Here is a 20377-nt window from a genome sequence, read left to right on the forward strand (position 1 = left end):
GCCCATGAGAACAAGGGGAGAAGTTGGGAGGGGAGTGCTGCCAAGGGGCACCCGGAAACTGTTGGGGGAGAAGGGTATGCCTGTTGCCTTGACTGTGGTGATGGTTTCACGGGTATAGAAATACATCAAAACTTATCAAGTTGGACATTTTAAATATAGGCAGTCTGCTATATGCGAATTGTACCGCAACAGCACTGTCAACAAGACACATATGGAAAAATCAAGATGGGTATATGACTAAACGCTTCTTTGGACAAGATCCCTCAGAAATTACTAATGAGCTGAAACTAGTAGGAAGAGAAACCAGTAGTAGATGCCTCATCTTCCACTGTGCTAGAATGTTATACACCCAAACTCCAGAGAAATAAAAATACCTACATATCTCCCATAATATAAAAGCAATAGTTAACTTCACAGCGAGTGTACATTTAGCTTTTTAAAAAATATTTTGTTCAAAATCAAGGGGCTCTACTTACAAAAGGACCGATGGCAAATGCTTTCTAAAAACAAAGATCTGCACTTGCTGCTTTGTGCAGTGGGAATTCTTATGTATTAAATTTTGTCTGGGCAGGAGCATATTTTTAGTGCACTCAAAAAATCCCTGTGGCCTTCAGATCACTCAGACCTGTAGATCCCAAGATAAAATAAGATCGGACTGGAACTCTCAAGTCCCTTTAAAATCCAACACTATAGGATTCTACTCAGCTCTCTGGAGGGCAACAGAAGAGACTGCCCCAAAACATGACTGTGGGAGCTCAGGACCACATCACCCCCAAATCTGCCGCTTTGATATGTATATGGACCGTGTTGGGCTGCAGGCTCTTGAACAAGTGCAGGACGAGGCTCTCTCTGAACCCCTCCGACCAGACAGGCCTTCCAGCAGAAATTCGGCCGTCCTGAGTCCCCTCCCGGAGGTATCATCAAACAGGGAACACTGACTCTCACCACAGGAGAGGGCACTAGACCTGGACCCAGGTAAACTGTCACCGGCTCTCTTATCTCCCATCTGTTCTTCTAAGGGCCCATTCACAGTTCTTTTTTTTTAAGATTTTATTTATTTGAGAGAGAGAGAATGAGAGAGAGAGGGCACGAGAGGAGGGAGGGTCAGAGGGAGAAGCAGACTCCCCACTGAGCAGGGAGCCCAATGCAGGACTCGATCCTGGGACTCCAGGATCATGACCTGAGCTGAAGGCAGTCGCTTAACCCACTGAGCCACCCAGGCGCCCCCATTCACCGTTCTTAAAAATCATTTACTGTCCTCTAAGAGGCCTACGTGCCCCTCTTCTTTCCCTATTAAGATGGTATTTAAACTTAAATTCTAAAGCTGCCTCTTGAGTTACTTATTCTTCCCTGGGTATCTCCCACATCTACCTGCAGAACAGACGCTAATCTACCTGCAGTTTCCCACAGGCCACTTGGAGTCTAACTTAGTCTAGGAGCAACAGAAAGGCATGGAGGGTCACCGCTCCCTGGCCTTTGGTCTCTCATAACTCCCAACCTGGTGTTCCACCTTCGGGAACTGGTGACCTGCTTGCCCCAGTTCAGGCAGCAACCTCGCCCAACCCCGCATGTCCAAGGACATCCTGGGCTGAGTGGAGACAGGCAGGTCAGCCAGGGCGACCCAGGCCCAGAGCGCATGCGGCCATTGCCCTGGATCCTTCTTTCATAGAGTAAGCCATGTGCGTGTGCAAGTTTACAAAAGCAGACTCCACAGTGGGTTCCCATTTCCCCTGTCACTGAGTGAGACACAGGAAAGGAGAAGCCATATACCAGCCTGGAGAAAACCCTACATCCTGTCCGCCCAAGCACACCAGCGCCCACAAGGACCTGCTGGGGCAGTGTAGGGCACGCACTCACCACAGGCTCCCACGCCAGCATCATCTTCGCTTTTCTGATGTCTGGTTTTCTTTTCTGTGGGTCATCCTGGGCTTCAGAGAGGAACTGAATCTCACTTCCACTACCTGAATTAAGAAAAAAAGTAAAAGAATCACAAACCACTCCAGGTGGGACTTTTACTGTATGCCTCAAAGTGAAATCCCCTCCATGCAGTGAATAAGGGTGCAGATGACGGAATGCATTTCCCACGGAGTCACTGAGTCACACAGGGGACTATACCTCTGGCCCCATGAGAACTGGGTGAGAGGCAGTCACTCCCGAGAAAAAGAGCAGGGCTCCCTAGCTGCCTGCTCCCAGGCAGACCACCCACCATCAGCTAACACAGCAGGCATGCCCACAGAGCCAGACTCCAAAGTAAGTAAAAGTGGCAAACGTGGTGTGCGGTCATCTGTGATCCGATGGCCCCACTGAGCCACATCTGAGGCATTCACGCACTGCAGGAGCCCCTGGCCTGGAAGTGGGCTGGCTTTCAACTTGTTTAACCAAGTAGAGTGCAGAAGGAATGACCGTGGGCCAGTCCCCGGCTGACGCCTTACGGAAGACCTATTTATGCACCTGCAGGTGTGAGCCCTGAGCCAACATATAAGATGTCCAGCTACCCTGCTGGCCAGCAGAATGAAGCCACGCGAGGGACCATCAGCAAAGACCTGCAGAAGAAACGCCCAGCAGAGGCCAGCCCCGATCACAGAATCACAAACGAATACAACAGTTGCTGTTGTAAGCCTCTGCAGCTTGGGGTGGTGTGCTACTCAGCCTTTCACAGAACCATAGTGATTATACTGGCCAAGGATCTTGTCAAAATGTAGATTCTGATCCAGAAGACATGGCTGGGGTGTGTTATTCTGCATTTCTAACAAGCGTCTGGGTGACGCTGAAGATGCTGGCCCCTGGGCCCCTCTCGAGGTAGAGGTTTGGGATGGCCTAGATCCTGGACAAACTGCTATCTGAGCACATCCCTTCCTTACCTGGAAGGCAGACCCAGAGTGGGAAAGCTGGGGAAGCACATCTCGGGGAGGCTGCTGGGGCTGTGAGATCCTGCAATTTATAACCGAGGATGGCCAGCCCCCCTCCTGTCCAAGTGTCCAGAGCTGATAAGAACATGCTGGTAGAGGACAGCTCCAACTCAGGAAGGAGCAGCCCCCCAAAATCAACCCAGCTAAGTATGGGGTCTGGACAAGCACTTCAGCACGTCCTACATCAGGCTTACCCCAGTCTAGCCAGCCACACTCCAATCTTGTTGTGTCCTGACTCAAATTTCTTGATCAACCATGGAAAACATACCACCCTACACCCCCAAAAATCACACTTCCCAGAGCTCTAGTAAGCCTGATGATGTGACAAAGGGCTCACCCACTGTGCATCTGCAACACAAGTGCTGTCTGAAAACACACAAGCTTCTTACAACTTCCAGAGCACGCCCGATGGGGGTTACTCCCAGTGTCTACACTGCCGCCAACATGTCATGGCTAGGTTGGCCGGAACTGCCAAGAACTTGAAAGAAACTCGCCAGCAGATTCCATCAGAAACACACAAGCTGGAACTGCTCCCTCTTGGCTCTTCGAAATCCCATTCTCAGCACTGTCCGTGTTTGGAAATCCAACACTTACTACTTGTGCAGAGTGATCTACCACTGTCCCATCTCAAGCACTGGGAACAAACCTATTCCTCCCACTCCACCCCGACCTGTTGATACAATTGTGAACACAACCAACCTCCCTTCCCATGCCCCTTCATCTTTATCTTTCCATTACTTAAGTAAAGACTCAGAAGACAATTAAGTGTTCCTGAAAAGTCCTGCTTTTTATCTAATTCAATTAGCTTGTATTAATTACACATTTTCTAATCAGGGTGTTATTAACTGATAGGATAAGTGCAGCCAATTTCACTCAGCGACGTCTTTATCTTACTTACCAACAAGGTTTTTAATTAACTGAGCAAATTCTAGGATTGTGTGTTCTTCCGGGTTCCCCTAAGGAAGAAATGGTTGCTGGTTATAAGCATAATCACAATAGCAAGAGACCACCACCCAAACCACATGCATATATTCCAAGTATCCACGGGCTGACTCTGGCATCTTGGAAAGTCATGAGGCTCCTGGCTCTTCATGTTTCCTCGGGTGCTTCCCTGATCGGGATGATGACTGATCCGCCTAGTGAAGTGCTAAACTGTGTCTGGTCCTCCTTTTGTCCTCTAGACTGTCTGTTGACAAGAATGCCCCTTGGCTAGGTCAAGAGCATCTGATATGGACACATGGTACCTGGCCAAGGGACAGGACGATTTCTGTAGCTAATGTCACCGTAACTGCATTGTCACTTTGCATAAAAGTTTGGGTCTGCAAAACGAGCTCTCCTAAGACAATATTATTTCCCTTGGGGGGCACTGTGTCAACAACTTAAGCAATAACAGACTTGCCTACTTGCACATGGGAGCTGTAAAGGAACCAAAATGCACTCACAGATGAGGGCTCTGGGTAGCCAGAGTGAAAGCCTCGATGTGGTTTATAGAGTGAGCTTGCCCTTAGGGGGCATCAAAGAAAACCATTTTCTCCTTTTCTTCCTTCCATCACACAGGATGGTGGCCACTGCCCCTCTTTCCTTCCCAAGCCTGCTACTCTTATTTGCCACCCCTCCCCGTTGTAAGAGACCACCATCAAGTGTGACAATTAGGTGTCCTATATACGCTGTACCCCAACTTCCTGGTCTGTCCTGAAGCTGGAAGGGACCAAGTCCTACATATGAGGACCTAGTCCTACATATGAGCACCAAGAAAGGACTGACTAGCAAAGTGGAGTGATAGGAACTCGGGAGGGAAGGGCCCCGTCTTTGTCAGGGCTACTTGCAGACACTCTTCAGACTTTGGGGAAGACGGGTTTCTCCCAGGGATGGGAGTTCCCAAAGGGCCCCGCGTCAAGGCCCCCCTCAGAAAGAAAGAAGGTACCTAGTATCTAAAGAAAAGACTGTGGTTACTTGGGGAGTGGGGGACATCACTGACAACATGAACATTTTAAAGGGCCTGGAGCAACACCCAGGATAAAGGTGGCATGGCCTTGACAGTATCTGGTAGGTAAATGCTCGAAAGAAACAGGCTCACAAGACACGTCTCACTCTGTTTTTAATTTCATGTTCTTTGAAAAGTGCATGAAGGCAGCCCTGGCTGGTGCATGCTGACCCATGAATCGGTCAACAGTCTGACAAAGGAATGATGCCTCCACCTTTCCTATTTGGTAAGAACTCCCTCCCAACTCAGTGAAAAATGAATGTGACAGAACATGCTTCAGACTGCTGATTACAAAGAAAAGTACAAAGAAAGGTTTTTGAGTGAAGTGGTTTTGAAGAATCAGCAGGCATGGCCACACCTATGAACCTTAAAACCTTGTAGGAAGCAGGAGAGATGGTTTGGGAGAAGCACCTGAAGCCGATCCAAGGCTTGTCAAGGTGAGGCCATGGCTCCCGATAAGCTAATGTCAGGGGCTGTCGGAAGAAGCAGAGCATTTGAATGATGGGCAGTCTGCACTGGACACTTCACATTTTAAACAAGATGGAATGAAGCTCTTCAGAGGACAGTGAGTGAGAGGGTCAGAAAACTCCAGACATGAACATGAACTCTGGCTGAGAGCTGGGGAGGAGGAGACTCAGAGGGTATGACCCTGCCCTCCAAATCCTTGGAAAGTTACCCCCACTGCGGGAGGCACTGGACTAGCTTGAATGGCCCCCACGCTGAGAAGTAAGGCCAGTGGGTAGCTCACAGAGAACGTGATTTTAATTCTAAATCAGGAAATGCTTCCTGCCGGTGAGAACTGGACAGAGACAGAATGAGAGACGCATGTTCACCAAGCAGTAAAACTGCTTAAAAACACAGAGCGCAAGAACCTTACAATCCCTCCAAGAGGGAGACTCTGGGACCACAGGAAGCAATGAAGGAAGAAGCAACAAAGGTGCCCCCAGAGCAGCCAGCTGAACCAGACGTGATCAGAACCTGGGACACATTCTTAACCTCCGTGAGCTAAAGCTCACTTAATCAAGTCTTCCAGAGATTAGATTATGCCAAACAATGGAGAAAGGAATGTCCATCTACTGTCACCAAAGGCTTTCACAAATTTCTAGACCCAGGTCCTTCAGGATGATAGAGGTGGGTGAGTGTTTGTCACACCACCCACCCATGCCTTGCAGATGTTTTATTCCTTTGCACACTCTTATTTTGTCTTTTTCCCCTCTACTATTCAGCAAGTGAACACACGCATGCCCTAAGTGTGCTGCCAGCAAATAAAGCGAAGGTTGTTGGGCTCTTTATGGTCTCACAAAAGGACGCAACTCTGACCCGTTCCAGGGGGCGTGGAAGGAGCGGACGCACTCACCAGGTTGACCGGGCTGCTGACGTTGCTGTTCATGAGAGCCACGAGGCCGTTCACCAGATCGCTGGAAAAGAACAGAAGGCCAGGTCAGGTGCCGCAGCACGCAGGTGCCGGGCAGACCCACGCCACCTCCCGGAAGAATACCAAACCCCAAATGGAAAGCCGATGTCAAAACAAAATCCTGCAAATAAGCGGCGTTGAGACAGCTAAAAGTATTCATGGATGATGGTATGACATCTGGAATTCGCTCTCAGCGCGTGGGGTAGAGATGTCTAAACAGGAATGGAAGCAACGGATGGGCTTAAGTTCTCTACTTTCGTCTATTTCTGAAACCCTTTAACGACTGGAAAATAAAAATAAAAGAGACATACACCCCCAAAAGATGGTGTTAATACAGTTTCTGATGAAAAGTCCATGTTTAAATGTGAGCCCACGTAGCTGGTCCATATGAAAAAGCAATGATTTGAAAAAAAAAAACAAAACCAAAAACAGAAACAGTAAGACCCACTGAAATGAATGCACTCCAGTATGTAATTCTCATACTGGCAAATCACAGATAAAGCCAAACAACACAGTGTTGAAATAAACCAGACCAGTGCTCCCTACCCCCTCACCTTCAATTCCCCCCCCACCCCTCGCCACCCCCCGAGACTCCTCGCATGGAACGGTCGGGGACCTGGATGTTTCAGATGGATCGTGACCAACTGGGCCATGAAGGTGAAGAGAAGTAAGCAAACTTTCGCTTACCAAGGTTTGGTTCTTATTTTCAGAGGCTTTAAAGTGTGGCTCTGTTAAAAAAAAGTTACTTCGTAAAAATGACACCTCACTGCTACACACGAGCACGTTCTCTACGTCTACTTTCATCAGCTGTACTTCTCAGAAGACTTTTAAAGTTCTGTTCTGGTGATCCAAATGCAGTCTGCGTTGAAGCCTTCCCTTCCTCCTCCTCCATCATTATCAGCAAGGAGCAGGTTACTATGGCCAACTTCAAAACAAAACCTGTTTTTGCTTTCCTTTTTGTCCAAAAAAAAAAGGGGGGGGGCGGGGTATTTGGCAAACAGTTAAACTATTTCTGAATTTTTGTTTCTGATGATTGGGTATTTTAAGTGAACATGCCTAAATAGTCCGTTCCATTCTCATAGATCAAGCACAAATGCAAGTAACTGCTGACTTTGGATGACTTTTCTAGAAACTGGCAAAAAGTCACTTCATCATGATGGCAGTAATTATTATTACATCACAACACATCTCTCCTGGCATCGGTCTCTGTATATTCATCAGAAGACGTTAAAAGCTGCCATTCACCAGCATCCACAATCCATTTTAATATCGAAATGGGGGGGTGGTCCACGTGAAGCTGGAAGACAACGGACTCATGCAATCATCCTCATGGTGGGGGCACGCATCTTTTATGTAATCAACTGGCAACTTTTAAGGTCAAAATTGCATAGATCACACCCATTTAACCTGAAGCTCTTTAAAAGTGTCATTTTGACAAAGTGACTTTTTTAAAAAAAAGATAACATGCCTTTGTTATGGGGATGAGGCCATAACCTGACCGGGAAAACATCAGACACAGTCATGCCAAGATGTGAATGTGTATGGTATGATCACCCGGACCTCAGGAACCGGGAAATGCCACTTCAAGGCAATCGTGGATTCTGGAAACAGTTAACTTAGTAAGGTAACTATAGATTCAGACATTGTACATTCTTAACTACAAAAATTAATTGTTTCTTAAAAAAAAAGAAAAAAACCTAGCTTATTAAAACTAGCAAAACTGCAACTTATCTATCTCAGCTGAGTCGTGAATAATAAAACTGGGAAGTCAGGAAAGCTGTCTGAGTTTGGTACATCATGGAAATATATCAGGGCAGGCCACGCACTGCAGGCACTTTTCCTGAGCTGGGATGGTGTGCGGCATGTGCACTGCTGAATTCTTAACATCTTTTAATTACCGGCAGAAAAAGTCTGAGGCCCTTTTAAATGAATTTTGTATGTGCTGCCTTTGAAGTAAATGAGCACAGTTAAGAAGAGTGAGTTCTGCTTTGCCTTTTACTGCAGTCTCCCTAACACTTTGCAAGCTGTCATAGCTGGAGAAGTTTGGAGGCCACCGGTGAGGTGGTTCCAGGTAATGCCACATCACGGACGACCGCACGACTCCCTCACGATGTGCACAGCCTGGGGAGGGGCGTGAGGTGGGCGAAGGTGGGTGGGATGGAAGGTGTGTTATTATGAAAAGATAGTACTCAATACACAAAGTCCAATTAAGATGGCCCGGATACAGAATCTGGCTTGATGCATTTTCTCTGAGCACAAGGTTCCTGGGGTAAGTGCTTTGAAATGAAAACAGTCCTAGAGGGAATCCTGCTATTTCCTGGTTAAATCTCTTCTTAGGATATTCGGGCACCAAAGTGTGCCAGCTATATTTTACTCCCAGGCTTTGTGTCCTGCTTGGCAAGACACTCACGGCTGGGGAGAAAAAAAACCACAGACTGTGATGTATGTTTATTCATGGCTTTCTTTTAGACTAAATGTGAAAACTGACAGATATGTTTGAGAAAAAAATCTACAGTGGCTGTTTTTATTTTTATTAATTTTTTTCCCTACCAGCTCTTTTTCCCAAAGAGGCTTCTCCCTAGGATTCTCACATAATCAGACAAAAGTCTGCGTGGTTGCTCTGGCCGAGGTGGCCCAGACCTGCACCCTCACTGCCACCACTTCACGGTTACAGCGCCCCGGGATGTTCTCGGGACGCTCCAGGAGCAGCATTTTCCTGCTGTGTGTGCAGCCGTCACCCTGCCTGACAGGCATTCCCGGGTATTTACACTGCACAGTAAAAATATATGGTACCGAAATATAGAACTGGATTTTACAATGATTCGGGATATCAGAAACTTCTACAGAATTCACAGTAACCGTGTCATGTGGGGAAATACTTTGTTCTGTGCAACTGATTATAGAGTAAACTCTTCTCCCAGAACCCAAACTGCATTTTAAAATGTCACCAACTGAACTGACCAACAAGAATACGAGACTTAGGAGGATTAACAAGAAAACGGTATTACCACTGCGACTATTCGACAACGTTCTCAGATGTATTTTTATCCGCATTTAGGTTCCACATAAAATCTGACAGGAGGATGGTCTACCTTATCTTTCCCTTAATGAGGACAATCTCACCCGCCCCAGAAACCCACGTTTAAAATGGGTGTGTTTCAGCTCCTGCAGGTTTGCTGGATGATTAAGGCCAGCTCTCCAGCTGGTGTGATCTGATATCAAGTCGCCCTCAGGAACTGGGCAAGTTTCCCTATGAAAACACTAGGTGGCAGTAAAAGATTAGCACATGAGTCATAAATGCCGCAGACTTATGTGTAAAATTTTAACTTTTTTTTTTTTAAGATTTTAAGTAATCTCTATACCCAACAAGGGCCTCAAACTTACAACCCTGAGATTAAGAGTCGCATGCTCCACCAACTGAGCCAACCAGGCGCCCCGAAAATTTTACCTTTTAAACAGAGAACCCCAAGGGCTTTCCCATCTGAAAATTAAAATGGACTTTTACCCGAGCCATGTTAGAGATGTGAAAATAACGAACATATCGAACAGACGCGGGCTGTTTGGTCTGCACCACCTCTGCTGGAAGCAGTGCTAAGGCGGACTTGTGCGCAGCGGGCCCAGCTGCCTTACCTGACGTACTGGAACGCCCTCGTCTGCGACCCGGACCCATACACCTAGGAGGAAAGTGACAGTTAGGCCTCCCGAGAAAACCACACTGTAACAGGAAAACGGGTTTCCTTAAAACTCCAGGGGCACAGACTGACCTCCGAACTGATGCCGAAGGGGCAGTGATGCTACAACCCACTCAGTACCTCCAAGTTAGGCCCCGACAGTAGGAAAGTGCATGTGTCCATGTATCAAGTCTGTCCTTCCAAGTCAGTAGTGGAAGGACTCGGCTTCTGTTACGGTCCTGTGACACGTCGGGGATTACGTTAGGTTCTGGGGTCTCCAAGCCCAGCAGGGTGACGGCCGCACACACAACAGGAAGCAGTACCTAGAACCCGGGTCCTGCTCCCTGACAGCTAGGCGCCCAGTCAGACCAGCCCAGAATCTCTGGGGAGGAAGCGGCAGGCAGCTTGGTACTTTTACAGCCCTGGGTGAGTCTAACATGCAGCCACGTTTGAGAACGACCCAGGAAACCATGGTTAGGAGACGGAGGTGGCAGAAGGAAGGAAGGGAGGGAGGGAGGGAGGGAGAGAGGGAGGGAGGAAGGGGAGGGAGGGGAGGGAGGGGAGGGAGGGAGGAAGGAAAGAAGGGGCCCTCACGCTCCATTTGTGTCTGTTGCCACATGTCCAGGCCTGTACTCGGTTCCTTTTCTCCACAGACCCTCTTGTCTGAATGTTCCCTCCTGTGACACTTCTCCGGCTCATTCCGCCAGCCAGAATGAACAGCTCTGCCCTTCAAGTTCACCCATTCTCCCTTATTCCCCTAGACTCTGCCACTCATACCAGCTTCCCAGGGTGAGCTCCCGGGGACAGGTACAGTGTCTGACTCACCTGCGCCCCACTGCACCCCGCATACCACCAGTGCTCCATGAACACGTACTGAACAATAACCTTGTGGGGTCTGTAGTGTCCACCACGTGGTTAGAACAAAGAAACTGAGGCAGAGCCTCTCTGAGGCACTCCCTCACCCTACAGTCACAGAGAAGGAGCCAGGGGGTTTTTGCTTGCTTTCTTGCTTGCAGTGGTGGAAAGGCGGCAGCTGGGAGGAGGGACTGCCTTCTAGAACAGCCTGACTTCCCAACCTGGAAGAGAACAACACTCGTGCCTCTGTCACTGGCCACCTGATGCCACAGAGGAGCCAGAGGCCAACAGCTCCACAGCCCAGAACAGCCCCACAGGCCTTGCTTTCCAACAGGGCTCCCCAGGGCACAGGCCACCAGGTTTGAGAAGCAAATGGGAAGGAACAGGAAAGGTCAGAAAAGCATGCTTCACAGGCACCCGCTGCCTTTTTCGTTTTTTAAAAGCAGGGTTAGAAGCCTGCTTTTGTTATCTTAATAAGCATTCGGATATACCAACGTCAAAGGGGCATCGGATTTACCTACTTAGGCAGAGGCCCTCCCAGTGAGAAGAGGCTGGGGAAGTGATTTACAGAGCTTTCTGTCTACAAGACCCAAGTGCAACCACCAAACTCAGTAAAGGAATGTTGAAGAAAGATGAATGGGCCTCTGAGAAGCAGACTCACCCTTCCTTGGCAATTCTGCCTGAGTCCAATTCCCTGGTCTTGCTGACCCTTCTGATACATCTGGGCAAGTCGGGAAGGAAGCCATGGGCCCAATAACTAGGACGTAGGATGGGGGGGTGTCCATCCACTACGCATGGCTGGCCTGTCATCCTGGACATCCACCTGCACCTGAGGAGCCCTGCAGGTGGGAGGGACACCAGTCTTATTTCTGTGCCACCGCATCACAGAGGAGGTCATGAGAGCCCCAAGCACTGCAGTGACTGGCATCCAGGAGGGTACAATCTACCCTGACTCCCAGTTCAGAAATCTTTTTCTTACCCCACCGCATCAGTAATTTCAGCACCTCCCGTGGCTCCAGCTGTCAACTGTGGCCCACGGCAAGCTGGCAGCGAGCCACCCTCCCATCTCTTTAGAAAGTATCCGATTTGGGCAACACCCATCAGTCTGAGCTGCAGCATCCTTGACGCACAGGGCCGTGGGCAGAGAGCTAGTTCCTGGTTCCTGGGTGTGCTTAGTCAAAGTCCAGACCCTTCTCTGTCTCCTTTCTTTGCCCTTTCCCACCGTCCCTGGTCAGGGGATTTGCTGCCACATGCCAGCAACATCCACAGAGAGCCCACCGTGCGTGCAGAACAGCGATGGCCTTCAACACGCCCGTGAAGGCTTCGTCTTCACTCCCATCAGCCCTCCGAGCTGTGATGTACCAGAGCTGACCCACAGAAAAACACACAGGGGCAGTTTTCCATCCCACTGGATGTGACAGAAGGAACGTGACTCGGGGCTGTGTGCTGGCTGAGCCCACAGCCAGGAGGAAGTGAATGGGCCGCCAGGGTTAGGATTCTGAAGAACCACCCCAAACGCCTTCCTCAGCAAAAGGAACAAGGGAATCATGATGGTGACACTCAATGGCTTGAATGTCACAAAATGGCATAAACCCAAAGGTTTAGAGTCTCGTACTGGGAAGGCCCAATAAGCTGAAGATTGAAATAAGCTGCATCTACAGAGAGTTTCACACCACTGCCTTGTTCAGAGTGCCCTCCTAGAGGGGGCACTGATGCCCAGAAGGCCAGGGTGTCTTCAGGCACCCCTCCCTAACCTGACTCCATCACCATAGGGCTGTAGGAGCCTAGAGCTGAGCTGCAGAGGGGAGCTCAGCCTGATCCCTTGAGGTCCAGTGACGAAAGCCCCTCAGCAGATACCCTGCCACTGAGGTCCCACACCTGACGTCCACATGGGTGGCAAATGGGCCTCTGGGAAAAAGTCCACGTTACAGAAGGAGCCAATGGAAGGGCCCCTCTCCCCGGGCTGTGGCAGGAATGCGTGGATCTTGGGGATCCCCATGCACAACTCTCCTGGGTCCTGTCGATAACTGACCTTGAAGACATATCCCAGCGTGTGCAGGCAGTTAAAATGCAATGTCAGCAGTGCCCCTGGACCCTTCCTCCCTGGCATCCTCATAAAGTCCTGTTGGATTTAAGTTTCTGTGTTGTGTGCTACTGTTCATCTCTATTTTGGTTTAAATCAGCCTCCCTGCATACTTCTGCAGTATTTACAATACAATAATTTTTAATTCCTGTGTGTACTATTTTCACTATGCAAGCATGCTACGTGAATAAGTTAAGTAAAAAAGAGTGTGCGTGTGAGAGAGAAGATGCGATCCCACCTCCCTCAGCAAATATGCCCACCCTGACTTCAGGAACAGCTGGAAGCCCTGCACAGTCCCCTGCCTGACGATAAGACACACCAGGGCACAGACCTGATCTCACTCACAGACCTGCCCAAACGTAGATAAGCAACAGATGCTACAACATGAGTAACAAAGGGCCTGGTGCTGACAGTGAACACCCTGCCCGGCTCCCATGGCCGCCTTGTTTTCCTCCATGAGAAGATAAGCCAGGCTTTTAGCAGCTCTGTCTTCACTTCCTAGAACGACAGAGGTGCACGGAGATTCAGGTCCCTGTTCAGTCTGGATAACCAGGGCTGTGTGCAGGTCAAAGCAGCACGGTGATTCAGGAACCACCAGAAGGGAGAGGTAAACTGGTGGGCGGGCAGGCAGCCAAGAGCACAAGAAGTACTACCAGGGAGCACTGCCGCGGGGGGAGGGGGGAGACAGAACACCACAGGGGAGCACTGCAGAGGAGCACCTTTGGAGAGAACAAACATGGAGGGCACGAGGAGCACGTTGGGAGGCATGGGGAGCCCTATAGGGGAGCATACGAAGCAGCACAAAGAGCACTAGAGGGGGGGCACAAAGAACACGGGGGGCATGGGGAGCACTATGGGGGAGTATGGAGAACACTGCAGGGGAGCACTAGAGGGGAGCACAAAGAGCACCACGGGGAGCTCACCCGGGAGCATAAGGAACGTGGCGGTGGGGGAGGTGAGGCATGAGGAGCACTATGCCAACCCCAACCCCACTGCTGTGTCCCATGTGCCTCCATGAATGAAGGCCCAAAGTTAGGGATCACTTCTGATATCACACTATAGATACAAAGGGTAAATAAAACATAGATTCTGGTCTAAGAAGTATGGTTTCTCCAAAATTTCCCTCTAGAAAAAAACAGCAAGGCTTTTTTAAAAGATGCAGACCGTGACTCAAACCCCAAATCTGCCACATCTGGAAAAATTCACCTCAACTTGTTCTCTCACCTGCAAATTGGAATGAATCACAGTGAGGTGAGAAAACAGAATTAAACCCTAACGCGAATGTGCGCACGCTCACACATGTGAGCACGTGCGCAAGCTTTGCCTGAAATGTGAACTCAAGTCTCTTCAAAATAGACTTAATGAGCTAGCTCTACCTGAACTGTGCCATCTACTTTCTAAACTTTCCAAACTGGAACACAGTATTTTCTGAGCTCTGTGAGCTCAAGCTAGAATACAGCTTCTGTGCGTGACTCGCAGAACTCAGCACAATCCTCCCCGAGTTACCCTGACAGACCTCTGTGACTCAAGATGTGGCAACAGGCCCAAAGGATGAAATCTGCCCCGAGGTAAGATGACAAAGGGCTTCAGGAAAGGCGAGTGAGAACAGTAACCCAGCTTGGAAATGTGAAGGCAAGATACTGAGGGGCCACGAAAGAGGTCTTTAGTCTTGGAAAGAACATGCTGGAAACAGAGCGGGAAAGGATGGATGGGCCTCCTTACTCTCCTTCCCTGATAAACCAAGTGCTCCCGAAGTTGGGCTGGACTGAGAGTCAGGACCCCCTCGTCCAGAACTTCTCCACAGAGCCGTCTGACAAAAGCAATGCCATCTCAAAGAGACAGCAAAGGATGAAGAGCGGCTTCATCAAAACACTGAGGAGACAGAATTCTGTGTGACAAGAGGGACCACACACTTCTGAAAGGCCTCCCTGAGGACCCCTGCTGCCAGGGGCGTCTAGAAAAGACAGAACGCGGCATGTCTGGGACTAGCTGCTGCCCTGCTCCTCGGTCCCTGGCACCGAGGCGACAACACGTGTGTTATCTCTGGCTGCCCACAGTGGGTGCTTTCTTGGGCGGGCCCACCTGACGCTGGGGCCCTGGCTGTTGCCCAGGAGGCAATCGGTCAAGAAGCCGTTTCTCAGAAGGCTTTTAACAGTTCGCTCCACAAACAAAGCAGCTCTGATCGGGGGCGTGAGGAGACTTCGTGAGGGCAGTGGCTAAAACAGCTCCAGGAGTGTCCCTGAGGGTGAGGAGTTCCCCACCAAGCAGCTGGGTGCCCATGCAGGAACCCTTGGGACCCAAAGAGCAGGCAGCGGGGAGCACGGGTGAGAGGCAGCTTCGCCTTGCAGGAACGCTACGATCGCGACTTCCAGAACAAGCCACAGAGCACTTGTGCTCATCACAAATGCAAGCAGCCACTATAAACCCAGTCCTTAGCTTGACCAGCATTTATCCCATGCCGCCTTGTCGCCAGGCACCCTTCTGGCAGCTGGGGACACAGCCATGAATGAAACCAGGTCCTGATTTCAAAGCGCTTACACTCGAGAGGGGGCTGGGGGCTGAAGAATACTTCAGTCGCTGAGAAGTGCAATGAACACCACAGGGAGCATGGTTAGGAGGGGCAGAGTGGAGGCTGGGTGTCATTACATGTAGAATGGTCCAGCGCTCCCCTGCTGAGAGGATGACTGAACAGGGAGAGGCCTGGAAGGTTTATTGCTCCTGGGACAGGTGGGAGCAAGGGGCTAAGCTTGCAGAGCAGCGGGGCCGAACCTCAGGTGCACAGGGGGGCCCGTGAATCATGCTCTCAGCAGATGAAAGCCCCCCGGAGCTGCTACTTTTCTTCAGAGGCTCCCCTGGCTGCTGGGTGGAGAGCCCCCAACAGGGAGAATGAGTGGCTAGGAGGCCGGGGCAATAAATTGGGGGCGCACGGCAGTGAGGCTGGGGGAAGCGGGAGAAGAGGTGGACGGGGCCGGATTCTGGATCTTAGGGCAAGCCCACCAGGACGTATCACTGTAGCAGTACATAGTGTGAGAAGGAGAGCACCCAGGGTGACCACGGCATGGCCGTCTGCAGGCCCTGGGGCACAGAGTTAGCAGCTGGTAGGGGGAGGGAAGAGCAGGGGCAGGGCACTGGCACCCTGAGATGGGGTTCGGATTCACCTCTCGCCCGCAAGGTGTTCAGCAAAAGTCACCTGTAAACGTGTCTTGCCCCGGGCTGGGGGCGGGGCTAAGCTTTTTGTTCTGAATTGGCAGCTGTGTAGCTAACCCATCCAAGAAGAAACAAGCACCATGGAGAACAGTGATCAAGAGCAGAGGCTCCGGCTCAGACACCGGTGGCCACTGTCCGGTCATGTAAGCTTGGGCGATTCCTCTAACCTCCGTGCTTCGGTCTCGCCATCTGGACAATGGGCTAATAACAGAACCTGGGCCCCACACATCTGTTGTGAGCCCTGAGTGAAGTGAATTAATGGGTGTGAACATCACTGAACAGAAAACAGTAAACTTACACTACCGACAGACAGACGGATGGATATGTATGGACACAGAGCTGTAACTTTCCCTTTGGAATGCACTCAGCTGATAAGCAAACGCTCCTGCAGTTTTCAGAGTAACAAGACGCAGACAAGTGTTTGGATGCCCCCCAAACACCAAGCCTGAGCGGACGCACAGGCCTCGGGGCTGGAAGAGGATGCTGAGGCAGGCAGGAGGACGAGGAATGAGGAAAGCAAGCGGAACAGAGGAGCAGAACACCAAGAATTCAGCTAAGCCAGAGAAACCAACCGAACTGAATCAGCAAACCCTTTGTGGAGCAGGAGAGGGCCACTCCTCCCCGAGCATGGGACGGGGGCGGTGCGGACATGTGTGGAACGCGCCGCCCACCCTAATGCTGGGTGGGTATCTGAGGGTGCTCACCCACACCATACACTCACACTGAGGTCCAGAAGGTGGGCTCCAGAAGGCTCCCAGGTTGAGCCTGACAAGCAGAGGGCATGCTTCTGGGCATCACCAAGAAAACTGCCGAGACCTGCCCCAGACACCTCACTTCTCAGCAACCTGAGGGGCACCGAGGATACACATGGCCCTGGTTGCAGCCCGTGGGCCAGGAGAACATCCAGAAAGGTCTCTGCTGGCAGGCTGGTGTGGGCAGACGCACCCCGAGGCCCAGGCCGCGTGGACCAGGCTGCAGCCCACGCACTAGGCAAGGCCACCAGGGCTCCGTCACTCTTCGAGATTCCAGCCCTGCGCCTTCCCTCCTTGTCACTAAGGGCAGCGGGATGTACCCAAGGCAAAGGGGCAACCTCAGGAAAGTAACTGCCCGAACCAAGAGGCACTGCTCCTTTGTCGCTTGCTGGCAGACAGCTAACTCTTTCTGCCCCCCTGCCTCCTCCCCCCAAGGCCGGCACATACCGTAAGCGGCTCGCCCTGCAGCGCCTGCAGGATGAAGTTGCTGACAACCCGGCCATCGTTCATGTGCATGCGTGGCCCAAAGGTGTTGAAGATCCTGGCCACTCGCACTTCAACGCCTTCCTGGAACAGGAGAAGAGGATGTGAGATGCATTTCATTTCACCTCGAGTTTCCGGTGCCTGGCCCATAAAGCAAGTCTGAAAACGCCCTGCTTTTTGCTCTGAGATTAAAGTGGCTTTCTGGTAGTGTCTATATAATGCATTCACTAACAAATGTGAACACTGCACAGAGTTATACCAAACTTGAATGCGTCCCCGATTCCACCCCCATCAGGCCATCAACCTCCCGGCAGAGAACCTGCAAGGCAGCAAACAGTACAAGGGGAAAAAGGTTTGTAGAACATTTTTTTCCTAGTAAATAAATATCTATTTCCCAAATAGGGCTATGCCATGCATACTCTTTTATAATCATCTTCACATGGCATTTCGCGCAAGTTTACCAGTCAATAGTGATTTTAAAGGTCAATGAATGTTTGGTAGCTGATGCAAAGAAAAACAAGTGCTTTATCCTGGAAAAGGGGGGACATACACGCATTCTTAAAGCGGCACACTGCCCTATACCCCCCAATCTGTTCCAATAGAAAATGGACTTGTTGGGGCGCCTGGGTGGCTCAGTTGGTTAAGCAACTGCCTTTGGCTCAGGTCATGATCCTGGAGTCCCAAGATCGAGTCCCGCATCGGGCTCCCTGCTCAGCAGGGAGTCTGCTTCTCCCTCTGACCCTCTTCCCTCCCGTGCTCTCTCTCTCTCTCATTCTCTCTCTCAAATGAATAAAATCCTTAAGGAAAAAAAAAAAGAAAATGGACTTGCTTTAGTGAAAAACTAAAGACAATGCAGCGCCCCCTACAGGCTACTAGCTACAAAGCCCAGAAAGATCGGTGCCAACATCATTGAGAACAGCTATCTCTACGTGGTCGGATTATAGGTGTTCATTTTCTTCTACGTGTTTATTTTTTTTTTAATTTTTTGTTTAAAGATTTTATTTATTTATTTGAGAGAGAGAATGAGAGAGAGAAAGCATGAGAGGGGGGAGGGTTAGAGAGAGAAGCAGACTCCCCACTGAGCAGGGAGCCGGACATGGGACTCAATCTCGGGACTCCAGGATCATGACCTGAGCCGAAGGCAGTCGCTTAACCAGATGAGCCACCCAGGCGCCCCTACGTGTTTTTTTAAATATTTCTATTTCTGTTACAATAAATATGCATTACTTTCATATCAGGAAAAGTATATTTCAAATATGTAATCAGGAAAGTATGTTTTTTAAACCCCCAAAGCCTTCTTGAAACTATCTCATGCAATTATTAATTTCACAGGCTGCTTCTTCATGAATCAAAAATTAAATACATGTTTTTATCACACCCTGAATTAGTGGACTTCCACAGCGTCTGTGTGTCTAATCTGTTTCATCCATTAGACTACAGACGTGCATTTTCTAGGAGTCTAAGGGCAGGCAGGATGGCAGGGTGAGGCCCAGGGCCTCACGTGCCCTCCAGTTCCACTTACCCTTGCTCAGCCCTACTGTACTTGGGAGAGGAGTATACTCACCTCACACAGGACTCACAAAAAGGAAGCCAATCCCTGCATAACCCTTGGCACGGGCCTGGTAGCGAAAAGCAGTAGTTGCTACTGTTGTCTCTACGCGTCTAGAACGTTTTCTATTCTAATTCTACCACTTCAGGTCTGGTACAGGCTGGGATCCAAAGAACCCTCAACGAACAGGGCTGATTTAGGACAGATTTTTCCACCAGTGTAATGAGTGAGAGGTGATGAGCTACAGTGTCTCAAGGACCCACGTTGCCTCCCTGTGGTTGGAGCCACCTGGCTGGCCACCTCTGCCCACAGCAGCCTCAGCTCTGTCCCAGTTACTAGACAAACACGAGCAGTTTTTATGTGCACCGAGATCTGAAACGGTTGGGAAGCATGGATCCAGCACACAGCTCACTTCTAGAAACCAGACGGCCATATTTTTGCTAATTCCTCCCAGCAATGCATTATAATGCTCACATGAGCTACTCAGAGTCTTAGGATTAAGGTATGAGCTATAATCCTAGGTCCAGGAATAAATCAACTCCTTTCTCTGCTGAACTAACCAGAGAATATTTCCAAAATGGGGGGAGGAGGAGAAAGAAGCAGAGATGTTGATCTCAACAGAAAAGAACTCAAAGTATCCACTTGCATTTAATTGTGAAGATGAAGAAAGAATCAGTAGATGAATATGGTGTTATTCTAGAAATAGACTGGAAAAACCTCAACAAATTTATGAGTCAAACCAACAGGCCCAGCAGGACAGAGAAGTCGGGAGGATGAAAGCATTTGATTTGTTGCAAACCTTGATGGGCTATGCAAGGTTTGCAACAAATCAAATGCTTTCATCCTCCCGACTTCTCTTTCCTCGGGGACAACACTCCAGAACATGGCCTTACAGAAGCTGTGTTTTGCGGACATGAACTGGCCAGCATGTACACGGGTTTGTTTGTTTTTGTTTTCTCATTTGAATTGTGAACTTAGGTGCTACAGGATAACACTTCTGGACTGGTACAGTTGCTGGGATAGCCACCATGCTTTTCGGAAAACTCCAGCTCTCAAACTCAAATGAAATAAACATAAACCCAAGGCTCAATCAATTTAAGACCTGCTCTCCTCTCACGCACTGGCATCTCCTAGAGTTTGTGTCCTGCTTCATCAGGCTACAAAGGCTACCCCCGGTTCGGCATGCACAGTCCATCAGCCCTCATCCCCTGGGATCCTGCAGGGGCTCCAGGTGGGAAGGCGGACCTGTCAGCAGGTAATGACACGGATGCTTATGGTGGCAGCCCAGTGGGTGTTCACATCCACACTTTGGAGGCAAGTATAATGACTCCCTATCTCAGGCCTGAACAAAGGGTCCGTGTCTGACCCAAAGCCTGCTTCCCTTAATGAAAACCCAGAAGGTGCCCAATAGGCCGTGATGCCTCTTCAGGGAGACCCTCCTCTGCAGGACCAATGAGCAAACACACGCAC

At 49.9% G+C, this 20377-nt stretch overlaps 1 protein-coding gene across 2 annotated transcripts in view; it reads right to left on the bottom strand.

Moving 5' to 3' along the window:
• Positions 1 to 20377, bottom strand: part of UXS1 (UDP-glucuronate decarboxylase 1) — a 96280-nt gene that overhangs the window by 1120 nt on the left and 74783 nt on the right. For both annotated transcript variants that reach the window (XM_025869096.2, XM_025869095.2), the window contains exons 10-14: positions 17323 to 17442; positions 9938 to 9981; positions 6251 to 6311; positions 3808 to 3865; positions 1858 to 1961 (exon numbers count right to left, since the gene is read on the bottom strand). In XM_025869096.2, the coding sequence (XP_025724881.1) occupies positions 1858 to 1961; positions 3808 to 3865; positions 6251 to 6311; positions 9938 to 9981; positions 17323 to 17442 (387 nt within the window). The remainder of the gene's footprint in view (positions 1 to 1857; positions 1962 to 3807; positions 3866 to 6250; positions 6312 to 9937; positions 9982 to 17322; positions 17443 to 20377) is intronic.

Source organism: Callorhinus ursinus, unplaced genomic scaffold (assembly GCF_003265705.2).
Source record: "Callorhinus ursinus isolate GAN/ISIS: 27379988/994484 unplaced genomic scaffold, GSC_fseal_2.0 scaffold10, whole genome shotgun sequence".
NCBI classification, from domain to species: domain Eukaryota; kingdom Metazoa; phylum Chordata; class Mammalia; order Carnivora; family Otariidae; genus Callorhinus; species Callorhinus ursinus.